This window comes from Anser anser (genome assembly GCF_964211835.1).
Source record: "Anser anser genome assembly, chromosome: 7".
NCBI lineage: Eukaryota > Metazoa > Chordata > Aves > Anseriformes > Anatidae > Anser > Anser anser.
This window is the reverse complement of record NC_139727.1, coordinates 16500409-16512078: the sequence shown is the minus strand read 5'-3', so window position 1 is coordinate 16512078 and position 11670 is coordinate 16500409. Positions and strand designations below refer to the sequence as shown.

General features: G+C 45.9%; 1 protein-coding gene across 3 annotated transcripts in view; it reads right to left on the bottom strand.

The window, feature by feature from the left end:
* The window catches only part of COL13A1 (collagen type XIII alpha 1 chain), a 99400-nt gene that overhangs the window by 9553 nt on the left and 78177 nt on the right, over positions 1-11670 (bottom strand). For all 3 annotated transcript variants that reach the window (XM_083844356.1, XM_083844354.1, XM_083844355.1), the window contains 5 exons: positions 9715-9768; positions 9378-9431; positions 8539-8574; positions 4868-4954; positions 686-724 (listed from right to left, as the gene is read on the bottom strand). In XM_083844356.1, coding sequence (XP_083700482.1) covers positions 686-724; positions 4868-4954; positions 8539-8574; positions 9378-9431; positions 9715-9768 — 270 coding nt within the window. The remainder of the gene's footprint in view (positions 1-685; positions 725-4867; positions 4955-8538; positions 8575-9377; positions 9432-9714; positions 9769-11670) is intronic.

Genomic DNA, 11670 nt, shown 5'->3' with positions numbered 1-11670 from the left:
TTAGCAACAGCTCAGCGGGGCAGGGAAGGACCACTTCAGGGGACGAAAGGACAGAGGGACCCCACGAGGGAAGCTGGCTCCAGCATCTGCTCCACGAGGAGAGCCGGTGCTGGATCTCAGCAGGCATCCTTCATGCTCTCCTGGAAGCGAGGCCAGGAGCTGCGGTCCAGGCTGCTCTGTACCTCTGCCTTCTCCAACCACCGTGGCTCGTGTACTTTGAGTTAAAGCACGCAGCAGGTCACGGAGCGGGGCCAGACCCTGAGGAGCAGCAGAGGCATTTACGGGAGCCTCCAAAGGGAGCTCCTTAGATGGGCGAGCCAGCAGAAACAAGGCGAGAGTGGAGGGACCGGCATTCACACACCGGTGCTAGCCCATCGGTGCTGACAGCCCATCCCCTTGCAGCAGCGCCTCCCCCAGCAGCAGGGGTATCGCTGCGCAGGTGTTGGAGCAGTTCAAGGCCAGACAGCTCAAAGGCCACAAATGCAATGGTCTCCTTTTTAGCCCATAAAACTGACCAGCATACAAACAAGGGAGAGTTTTGCTTGCTGCTTTTCAGAGGTCTGGTCTGGAAATCCCACGCTTGCCTCCACACCTACTTTGCCCTTAGCCACACTCATAGAAAAACCAGTGGGACCTGCAGCACAGCCAGCTCAGCACAGCCACAACAGCTCCAGGATTATTTTACCTTGTTCCAGCAGCCTTGAACCGGGAGGCCATCTTCTCCCTGCAAAAGGGATGGATGAAAGGGCAGTTTAGGACATGGCAAATAGCGCAGAGAATGCGGAAAGAAGGAATGGGTTAACTGTTACAGCTGCAACAAACAGTCCGAACCGGGGCTGGAGGAATAGTCTGACAGATATTCCTCACCCCTCTGCAGCGACCCGGACTTGGGGCTGAGTCTAGCTGGAAGCAAGGAGGCAGGTGGCAGGTCTGTGTCCCAGGCTTGACTCTGTAGCACCAAGGTCAAGCAAACCCCAGAGGCAGCACTAACCTCGGGTCCTGAGGAGGGTCTGGAAAAAAATTCCATCTCCTTTCTGCCCTGTTTATTAAAGGGTTTGCTTTATCACGTGAGAGGCTGCCCAGCTGTCCCCTCTTGCCTCTGAGAAGCTCCTGCTCCAGGGAAACCAGGAGGGCAAGCAGCTGGCAGCCCGTGCTGGCTGAGCATCTCACTGACTCCTTGAGTGTTTGTGTTTTCTCTTCCCCCCCCATAACATCAGTGAGATTTCTGTGAAAATACCCCTGCAATTCTGCAGCCCTGAAGTCTTGGGCTATCCCGTCCCAGGATGAGCACGTGATTTATTTTTTATCATTGAAGGTTGGATACTTTAAGGACTTTGCTACCAAAAGACTGAGACTAGGCAGCTAGGAAATGCTTTTGTGAATTACTGCCATTAATTACATCTCAGTGCAGCTTTACTTAACGTGAGAAAAGAGGAAACGAATATCAATGGTAATGTGCTCTTGAGCAGGAGATACACAGCTGAAAATCCGGGCACAAGAAGCTGCATCTGTGACACTAGAAGTCAAATACTTCTGTGTGTATCAGGTTCTCAGGCTGGTGCTACTCCCAATGAGAACTGGAGGCAGTGAAATTGTACCAAGCGTGATGCGGGCACATTTCTTCAGTCAAATGACTCAGTTCTCACTTCCTCAAGTACCAGATGAGAAAGCTGTTGTGCGTTTCATCCCATTTGAGAAAGGGAGGAAGAAAAAAGCAAATGCACAGTAGCATATTCTGATAAAAACTATTCAACAGAGACACACTTTCAAGGGATTCGTGAACTGAGCACTGTCGTGATGCTGTAAGTTATTTCCTGTTTATGTACTAAAATGCAAATTGCTTTCTGAATGCATTTTCTGGACTGCAGTCTCCTTGTGGTTCTTTCTCCCCACTTCCCCCCTCTCCTCCCACTATGTGGAAATCCTGAATCACAGATTAATTAACTACCAGTTAAACTGTGGCCTTCCCATTGGTACACTGGTGGTGGCAGGAGTGACTGGTGTAGTGCATCGCAGGAGGAGATGGAAGGTTAGGTGCATGGAGGAACGGGAAGCCAGAGTTACAGCGTAAGGATCAGAGGAAGACCAGGGGCACGAGGAAGTGTTTGTTGCAGATAACGGAAATGGGACATGCTTGTTAGCACCGAGTATCTCCATCCACATATCAGATGTGTGAAGCATTAGTTCACGGCCTCCAGAAGTTATGCACATGGATGCGTCAGCAGGATGCTAAGCTTTTAACCTAGTTGGATCAAACACCATGCTTATTCAAGTTCCCAAGCTAGCTTGCATGCCAGTATGCTATATATACATATAAATAAAAATAATGGCATCTGCATTTCACCAGATTTTCTGGCAAGTTCCCCTTAACAAAAATAGGTATGAAGAGGTGCGCATTCTAATATGGCCATGCAGGGTAAATTCTAACAGAGCAGAGACAGAAAAAGAAAGGCAGTCTGTCAGGGCACAGGCAGAGTCCTTGGCACCTGTGAAATCAGGTGCTTTATTCAGCCAAACTTACTCCATAGAAACCTGGCTGTTATTGTATGTATATGTATATGTATATTGTATGTATATGGAGGTGAAACACATGGCTCTTTTTCCTTTGGAGACTGTTCTGGGCAGGCATGATTTCACTTTTGGGACTGGCAGAAGAGTTGCTTTGTGCTACCCGAATTTACAGAGCAGCAACTAAGAATGTGCAAGCAGTCACTGCTTATGGTCACTGCCCCACAGAGAAAATGGCAGCACATGAAGCAGGGAGTGCTGGAAGGCACACCAACACTAGCTCTTCACAAAGGCCAAATAACGAAGGCTTTTCTAATGGCAACCCCAGGGCTGGTTTCCTCAGGAAACTAAAAACCCCTTCTAGATAGAGTATGGCTTTATCTAGATACATTTTTCTTTGGGAGACATTTTTCCAGCCAGTTGAACGAACTGATCTCACATCCCTTGTAAATGGCATCAAACAGCTTTAAGAGAGCCTGAGGTATGGAATAACGGCCCTGAAGCAGGCCTTGGCATGGTGAATGGGGGCTGAAAGGGCAGAGGGATACTACAGGATGGCTGAGACAGCTGTAAGGATAAAACCCTCACCTGGATGCTGCACAGCCACAGACCATCTCTGAGTAAACCCATAGACTGGTGATGTTTAATGGGATACTTAGAAATCAGGTGAGGTTAAATGTTCCCAACTGCCTTAGTGCTACAATCACTGGGTTAGATGCAGCACTAATACAATAAGCATTCTGTAATAGATGAATGATTATCAGGATTATCAGGAAATAGGCAATTCCACGTTTCTTGGATGCTGTTGGTACCATTCTGATTTTGGGGAGAGTCACAAATAGGAATTGTCTGGTAGGAATTGAGGGAGATAAGTGCCTAAATAACATGTTTCACATGGGCTTGCTAACAGCTAACTATATTTTTACGGTCAGTGGACAGAGTGACTGAGGCAATACAGAGCAGTGCCAGACTGTGCTAACCACACAGAAGCGCTTGAAAGTGGATTTACGGAGGGAGGTAAGCATTGCAGCTCCTTGGCTAGAAAGCCAAGCTAGTGCAGCTGCAGTCTCCACACATGAGTCTAATAAAAGTTCTCAAAATGAAGGCAAAGCAAGAACTGAAGCAGTTTTAAAATTCTCATTCCTGCTACATTTTCCTCATGCTGGCAGCAGCTGTGAAGCATAGCACAAAGGCAAAAGGACTGATCCTGGCAATAGCAGCGTGAAGAAGGCAGGGCAGGAAAGGTGAGGAAGGAGCTGCCACGTGTGTCTCTAGGGCATGCAACTACTTAGAGGTATCGGAAAAGAACAACCAAGGCAAAAAAGCAAACAATCATGCAGGAAAGGGAAGGTACGCCATACCAATGGGCACGGGGCATCCAGCCCGTCCAGCCCAGGTAACCCCGGCTCACCCTTCTCGCCTTTAAAACCTCGGAGACCCTGTTTATGAGATCAACCACTGTCGTTATTTCAGATAATGCCAGGCACCTCCGTGGCACAGGAGGAGAGGCTCAGTCCTGCGCTGGGACTGTCGCAGGGCACTCTGCTGCACACCCAGAGTACAGAGGGCACATGTTCCCGGTTGTACCTATCTGTGTAATCAGTAGGAGCAGTTGCCTGCTCTTCTGTAATCTACGAGTCAGGGCACACTTCTTCAACTGAGCTCAGTCTGAGAGGATGGAAGTGATGTTTCATCTGTTTTGAAGTCATCCATTTTTCCTATTTCCCAGCAGCTGAGTTTCTAGATACACGATGCACAAGTATTCCTGGGATTTACGGCAATACTACTGATTTCTGGCAGCATAGCCGCTGCAGTGTATGAGTTTAGATGAAATGTGTAGATATTCATACATTTATTCATCCAGATTGATAGATGGCACATTCTGACAGAAACATGTCCCATTCAAAACAATTGAGACGTGCTTCCCCTCTGGGCAATGCAGCTCGAGTTCCCTGTGTCACTCTCAGGCAATCACGTTGGCCGGCCGTTATTCCAGGGCAACAAAAAGAGTTTTGCTATCACACAGACATGATGACACTGAACGTTTCCAGAGAAGAGCCCTCGCGGGCAGTAAAGGAGGCACCGGGCTCTGTCTGCACAGGAGAAAGCCCTGGGCTCCCAGCACGTGGCACGTAGCCATGTACCCTAAGCCTGTGTGAGCTCCGGAGGAGGAAGGAACATAACCATGGCCACTCAGCAGCTCAAAGGATCGGTTGTTCCCCACTGAAGGCTGCAGTAGGAACCAGAGCGGCCTTATCTGAGTGTTATACTTTTGCAAGACCGTTATTTCTGTTATGATTTCCTTCTTCCTTCCCCACCACAAATCTTAAAACAGTACATTTGATAAAACAGAACATACCAACGGACAGGGTGCATCTAATCCAGGCGCTCCTTGGTCTCCCTTATCCCCTTTAGACCCTCTAGAGCCTTTCTTGCCCCTCTCCCCCTGTAAATAACAGTTTAGTCCAAAAAAAAAGAAAAAAAAAGAATACACAAAAGCTTTAGGATCATCCATTTCAAACAAATGTCAGCAATAGTTTAAAAATGATAAACATTTAGGAAACATTTTAAAAGAAGTGAAACCTCCCTTTGAGACGTTAAGTGAAAGACAACGTATGGCACCCCTAGCCTTTCCTGGGCTGTATAAACACGCTGGCTGTGCCTAAACCCCACACCGAGGCTACTCGGGCTGTGCATCAAAGGAAGCACAAGGGCCACTGAACTTTACAGCAGGCCTATGGGGCCAGCGGAGGCCTCCTCTAGCACCATCATCAGGAGACTGCTTCTCCAGGCTTCCTGGACATTCAGAGGGGGGCACCTCGAGCCAGAGGAGGGGAGAGCACTGCTCCGGGCAGTGCCACCCACCCTCAGTCCCAAGGGGCTGGGGGTTCCCTCCCCTCCCACAGGAGCTCCAGGGTGCCAGGCAGAGGGCTCCAGGGGCACCAGTGCCTCAGGGACAGGACCTGCGGCAGACCCCAAGCAGGATCTCCTGCTGCATTTACTGGGCGCCGCTGGCCCAGACTCCCCGTGGACTTGTTCTTACTACTCTGAATTCTCATTCAGAATGAAATTCTCATCCACGGGAACGTTTTAGAAGAAAAAATAACCAAAAGAGGAGGCCTGCTCCTTTGTGAGGGGGCAGCACTGGGTCTGAAAGGCAGCCACAGGAGGGCCCAAGGGAAGGCACAGATGCCCTGGGACAATATCCTACGAGAGCAGGGCAGCCAAGGCCGGGTGTAACAGGGGGATTTGCCAGACAAAATTCTCAAAGCTGCTGAGCATAAAACAGGGAAAGGGGCAGCTGCACAGGGAAATGAATTTAGGGTCCTTGTGGGAAAGGTTAAAGGAATTAGGGGATAACATCAGACAGCGCAGGCTGCTGTTTCTTCTTTAAAATGTGTTAAACCCAAAGCTGGCAAGAGAAATGGATGGGAGAGGAGAAGCAATGAGGCAAAATCACCCAGAACCAAGCACTGGAACAGAGAGGATAATCCAGGAAAATGCAGCGTGGGTTGCTCTGGAGGGAGGAGGAAGGAACCAGGAAGAAAGGCGGAAGAGGAGGAAGGGATAAAGGGGACAAAGGTGGACCTGTAGGAGCGAGGAAGACACACATACACACATGAGAAAAAATACAGGCATTAGAACAACAGCAAAGATATCAACTTGGCAGCAAAAGATCAGGGTTTGCACTTTTTCATCTGGGTGTCCCAAAAGGCTGTATCTGTTCCCATTGGTACCTGGTGGCACCGTACGTCTCTGCCTGTCCCCAGGCACAGCTACGCTGCGCTCCACACTGAACAGCAGGCAGCAGGAGGGCTTCTGACACTGAAAAACCACTACTCGGCCTAAAGGAGCTGGGAGGGTTCACTGAGGATTTTGGCGAACTGTTTGGAAGCTTAACAAAACTGATCCTCAATTTTTAATGTACTCAATACTGAGAATCTTCCTATTAAAGTGACAATCATACTGCAGCTGTCTGGAAGAAAAAAACAAAAACAAAGAAACAAAAGGGAAGCATGTCAAATGAACCCATCTCCCACTTGCAAAGAGGCAGGTGTTGTACCCCAGGTCCCAGTCCCTGCGGAGCAGGTCAGGAGCAAGGCATTGCTTTCTCTTTTTAACTTCACACCTTTCTTCTTGTTCATTTTTAAGTCTCCTGGCTGAACTGCCATAGTTTTGCCATAAACTAACTTGGGAGAAATGGTCTCTCACTTCTCTCACAGAAGAAGCTACATTCCACTAAGGGAGACCTAGTGCTCATCTAGGGATACAGGGCAACAGAGCAAATCCTCGGGAACGAGCAGTGTCCAGTTCTGCTAAATAGTATTTTTAATATGTCTGTGACCTCAAAAAGATGGAGGCATTCAGACAATACAGCTTTATTCGAAGGGGACTTAACAAAACTGTATTGTTTAACTACTTTAAGTAGTGGTGACCTCATCACCATTTTTGGAGCAGAGCAGGAGCAAGGAGAAGTCGTGGTACAAATATATGGTGGGAAAAGAGGTATTTTCTAGGATCCCACCCGAAAAGACATTGCACTTGCCCATTTACAGTCTCAACTTTCACATGTTTTCATTTCAAATGTTGGTTGCAGTGAGGCAAAACATGCTTCAAGGGGCCAGCGAATCTTCCCACTCATGCTGCTTTCCAACCCATCCTCTACAAGGAGGTGTTCCCAGTTTTCATTTGCTTTTATGAGAGCTTAGGGAAATCCGATTGACATACTACAACCAGTGAAGGACCCTTCTTTTAAATAATACACCCAGTTTAAAAGCCAACTGAAGTAGCATAGGAATTCTGTTATTTTCTGCTTAAAAGCCACACAAACAAAACACAACACATCTCACTAAGGAGGAAGTTAAGAAGCAAAGCCAGAAATGGAATGATTAAAAAAGGGGAGGACTTTGGAACTCCCAGGAAATTTGGACCTTTCTCCCCTAGTTTAAGATGCAAATTGGCTACTGCATTCCAAAACTGCTCGTTCTGTGCAGAGTAAGGTCAGAGATACATTTCAGATAAGAACAGAGAACACTCACTATTTATGAAAAGCAAAATCATATAATGAAATCACTGCATGGGCACATGCACTATAAATCTTTACATATTCAGATAAATTTAGGTGATACCAGAGTCTTATCAAGAGAATGTATATGTGTATGTGTGAGCACATGCGTAAGACATACACATTTACTTTATTAAGCTGTTTGACGTATTTATAGAACTGTAGTCTTAAAACCACAACCCAGAAGTCATTTATATTTCTAACTATAAATTATATTCAACTGTTGGTCTTAATTGTTTTTAATCAAAAAGATTCAGAGACTTAACAAGCAAGAAGTTCCTTTTGTTGTTGAAAATCCAATGATTTGAATGCCAATGAAAGGCAAGGAGTGTTCAATGCACACTTTTTAGTAATATTTATCTTTTTATAACAGAGGTGGTGAGACAGAAGAGCAGCCATTCACATTATGGGTTTTGATCCAGCTCTTTATCACATCCGGTCAGGACAAAGCCTGAGGAGGCTTCATATTTGACTCTTTAAAGTATGCAAATTTAATTTATCTTCTCCAAATTTCCATCTTCCAAATTCTCTGGAGAACCCTTTGCTAGAGGTCAACTTTTTTCACACTTCAGGGGGAATTTAAAAGTAATGTGATAAGATCTGCTGACTACATCTCAGTTAATTCTCATGGGAATCCCTAGACACACTACAAAACAGATAAGCAGGATTTTCTAAAGCATGCCATGTTGGCCTAACTCTACCACACATGAAGCCATACTTCAGTGAGAACAGAGCTATGACAACAAAGAACACATTAGAAAATCCCTCCTGTATCTTTCAGAGGGCCATGCTGTGATGTCCTAGATGAAGAGACGAACTACAGGTATCACCTTCAAAAATACAGGTTTGTAAAGTCATTCATACAAAGGTCTAGCAAACAGAATCACATGCTAGCCATCTTTAAGTGGCTCAGGCACTGACCACTCCACCACTGTGCAAAGACCAAGACTTGCTTGGTAACTTACCCGGATTCCTTTGTCACCAGGCAGACCTTGTAAACCCTGAAACACATCAACACAAAAACAGAAATATTTTACAAACAGATAGGTCCCATTGTAGACTTCCTTAAAAGGAACGGGTGCCCAAGAGTTCCTTTCCATCACTATCAATTACTGTGTGGTAAAAATTAACATTTCCTGTAGACAACCTCCTCCTCACCTCCAAAAGACCATCCAGGCTAACACACCACTGCTTCTACTCTAAGGATTCTTCACACAGAAACTAGACTAGCTGAAAGAACTCCGTTTCTGAAGAGGAATACAAAAGTACACAACAGCAAGCTTCATTTTTTCTTTTTTTTTTTCTCCTTTTATTTATTTATTTAATTTTTATTTTTTTAAACAATGAAGCAGTTCCCTGATTACCTAAAACCAAAGTTCCAGCACTGGCTCCATTTTGCAAAAGTAATTCCAAACAATGGAACTAACCTCACTCAAGGCAACTTTTGTCACTGTGATGAAAATGCATACACCCACCTGTGGAAAGGTACACCACGCTCAAAAGCATTATTTTGGAGTAAAATACAAATCCTGCGAGTCCCACGCAGCTTCTTTTGGTACTTTGAGGGCCACAGAGAATTTAGAGTTCCCTTCAGCTTCATCTATCTCATTCTGAATAACTGCTCTGAAACTACCCAGCTCTTCCTGTTGCTCCCATGGGGTATTTTAAGCTCATAATTTTGATTCTTTAACACGTAACCTAGCTGAAATTGGAAATGTTACGTTACAGCAGCACCTTAAACTATCAGCCACAGCAAGGAAATAGAGGCTTGTAGATAACACATTCCTAGTGCTCTCACACTTACAGGAAGTCCTGCTGGTCCCATTGGTCCTACAACACCAGGATCTCCTTTACTGCCCTGAAATAGAGACAAAATAGAAATTGTTACGCTCCTATTTGGTATGAACAGGCAGCACAACAATGACTACAGAAACACTTTAGAAGAAATGGAAAGGTTATGATTTAAAATACCTAAAACCCCAAGAATAAAATGCTTAGAATTCAGAGACCAAGTTGAGGGTCCTATATGCACAAAGAGAGAAGTTTCAGATGCTAGGAAGACCTAGAGCTTCTCAATTTTAAGGAACTGTTGTATCTTCAGAGAAGTTACAGAGTATTGGTCAGTTTTGAACCAAACTCACCCTTTCTCCTTTTGGTCCTGCTGGTCCCGAAACCCCCATTGGTCCTGGAGTACCCTGTAGTTGGAGGAAAGAAAATATATCAGGCCTTTTTTATTCCAGGGCTTCGTTAAAGCCAGGAGACACAGATGCTCCTTTAGGAAGAAGCACAGCTGGGAAGGACACTCCAGTGGCTGAAGGCATCTAGCGCCACTACAGCTTTCAGCAATGGTGCCGATGGGTTTGAAGAAGTTGTTACATGCAGTTTGACAAACACGGGAACTGCTGCACTAGGTCACACCAGCACCATCTTACAGAGCCTTGTTTTCTGATTTTGAAGCTATGCCTTCACAATCGTTACAGGGGGCATTTCTACTAGTACCACGAGGGAATGTTTTTCTCTCCAGTTTGTGTCACAGACAATGCTGAAAGCTGTAGCAGAATAAAGGCCATTTAGATATACAGTAAGCAACTTTTGTGTGTGTGTGAGTGTGTGTTGTTTCCTTCCCCCCAACCTCCCAGTGTCAGCTGAGGTAGACAAAACTAAAAGCTTGCATTGGTGGTAGGCAGCCAGTCATGCAAGCTGAAAGACACCATGCTGCAAAGAGGAATGCAGACGCATACCAGGAGGGGTAGTGGTATCATTCATTCCCAAGCCTTCTGCTCCCTTTTTGCTATTTCTGCTACTCCATCGGGCTCTTGATCACACTGACAGGAAAAACCACGTTTTTTGCTCCCCTTTTGACACAGGGGCCATCTCCCACTAGTATACCAAACCTATTTGCTGGTAGTGCTGAGGCTTGTTCAGGCTTTGGGAAATGAACCCAGTCCAAGCTGATCTTTAAAAGGGGCAATAGAGCAGGCAGCCAACAGTCCTCCTCACTAACAAAACACTCACATGGAGGTGATGCTGGATCCAGGCACGTACAGCCTCCTGGGTTTTGGAGCATTCCCTGCTGAAGGGTCTGCTACAACTCTCCCAGACCAGATAAAGCACAGCCTTCACGTTTGCAGTGAGCACTGCCCCTAGCCACACTGCACAGTTAGGCATTTATTTACCCAGCCCTACTGCATACGCTTCTAAGGTTGGCAAGAATCACAATGCATAGTCACAAAAGTAACCCCTCCAAGTTGAGTACAACTCATGGATCAGAAGAGCTTTTCAGACAAGCCAAGATCTGCAGGATGTAAGTAGAGATACAGTTCGTGCAGCACAGTTTCAAAGCAGTGAAAAAGAGTGGCTCTCCTTGGATTCACGCACAGGAGTCTACATCACAAAGATCTTAATTGCCTGCATATTTGCGTCATTTTAAGATAATTTAGTGCCATGAAATATACTGAGAGCTAACCTGCACATTTACAAAAATCAAGCTACAATTTTCCAGAACAGGAGAGCAGATAAGCTGTAACTCAGAACCTGTCCTGAAGTTCCAGAGCAGTGGATTATCCCCAGTTACACTGAGGAGAAATCACTTTTTAAATAGCCAATTGGAGCATACATGGGGTGATGCATGATTTCCCAAGTGGGATAAAAAAGTATTTGGCCCATTATTTAACAGCTTTTACCCTTGGAATGGCAGCATGCTTTGCAGCACCAGGTTAGTGGTACTTGTCTCATTCCAAGTTTGACAGGCTGAGAAGCTAAGCCACAAGGAGTTTATTTCCTTCACATCTCACAATGAGTTAGCAACAAGAGGTGGGGATCTTGCTTCTTCCTGTTGATCTATGAGAAGCCATTGCCTCACAGATGTACTCAGCAGATTGGAAACCCCCCAAGGTATCTCAGACAGAGGGAAAGCATGCACAGAGCTGATGAAGTTGCATGGCATTGTGCTGCTGGCAAGCTAATGGCTAGTCCTCCTCACAGAACGCCTTTTAGCAGAGACATGCTTCCCAGGCAAAGGAGAGAGACCTGTGAGCATAACCCACAGTAATACAGCCCTAAGCACCTAGTGTGAAAACAAGGCACGGCAGAAAGCT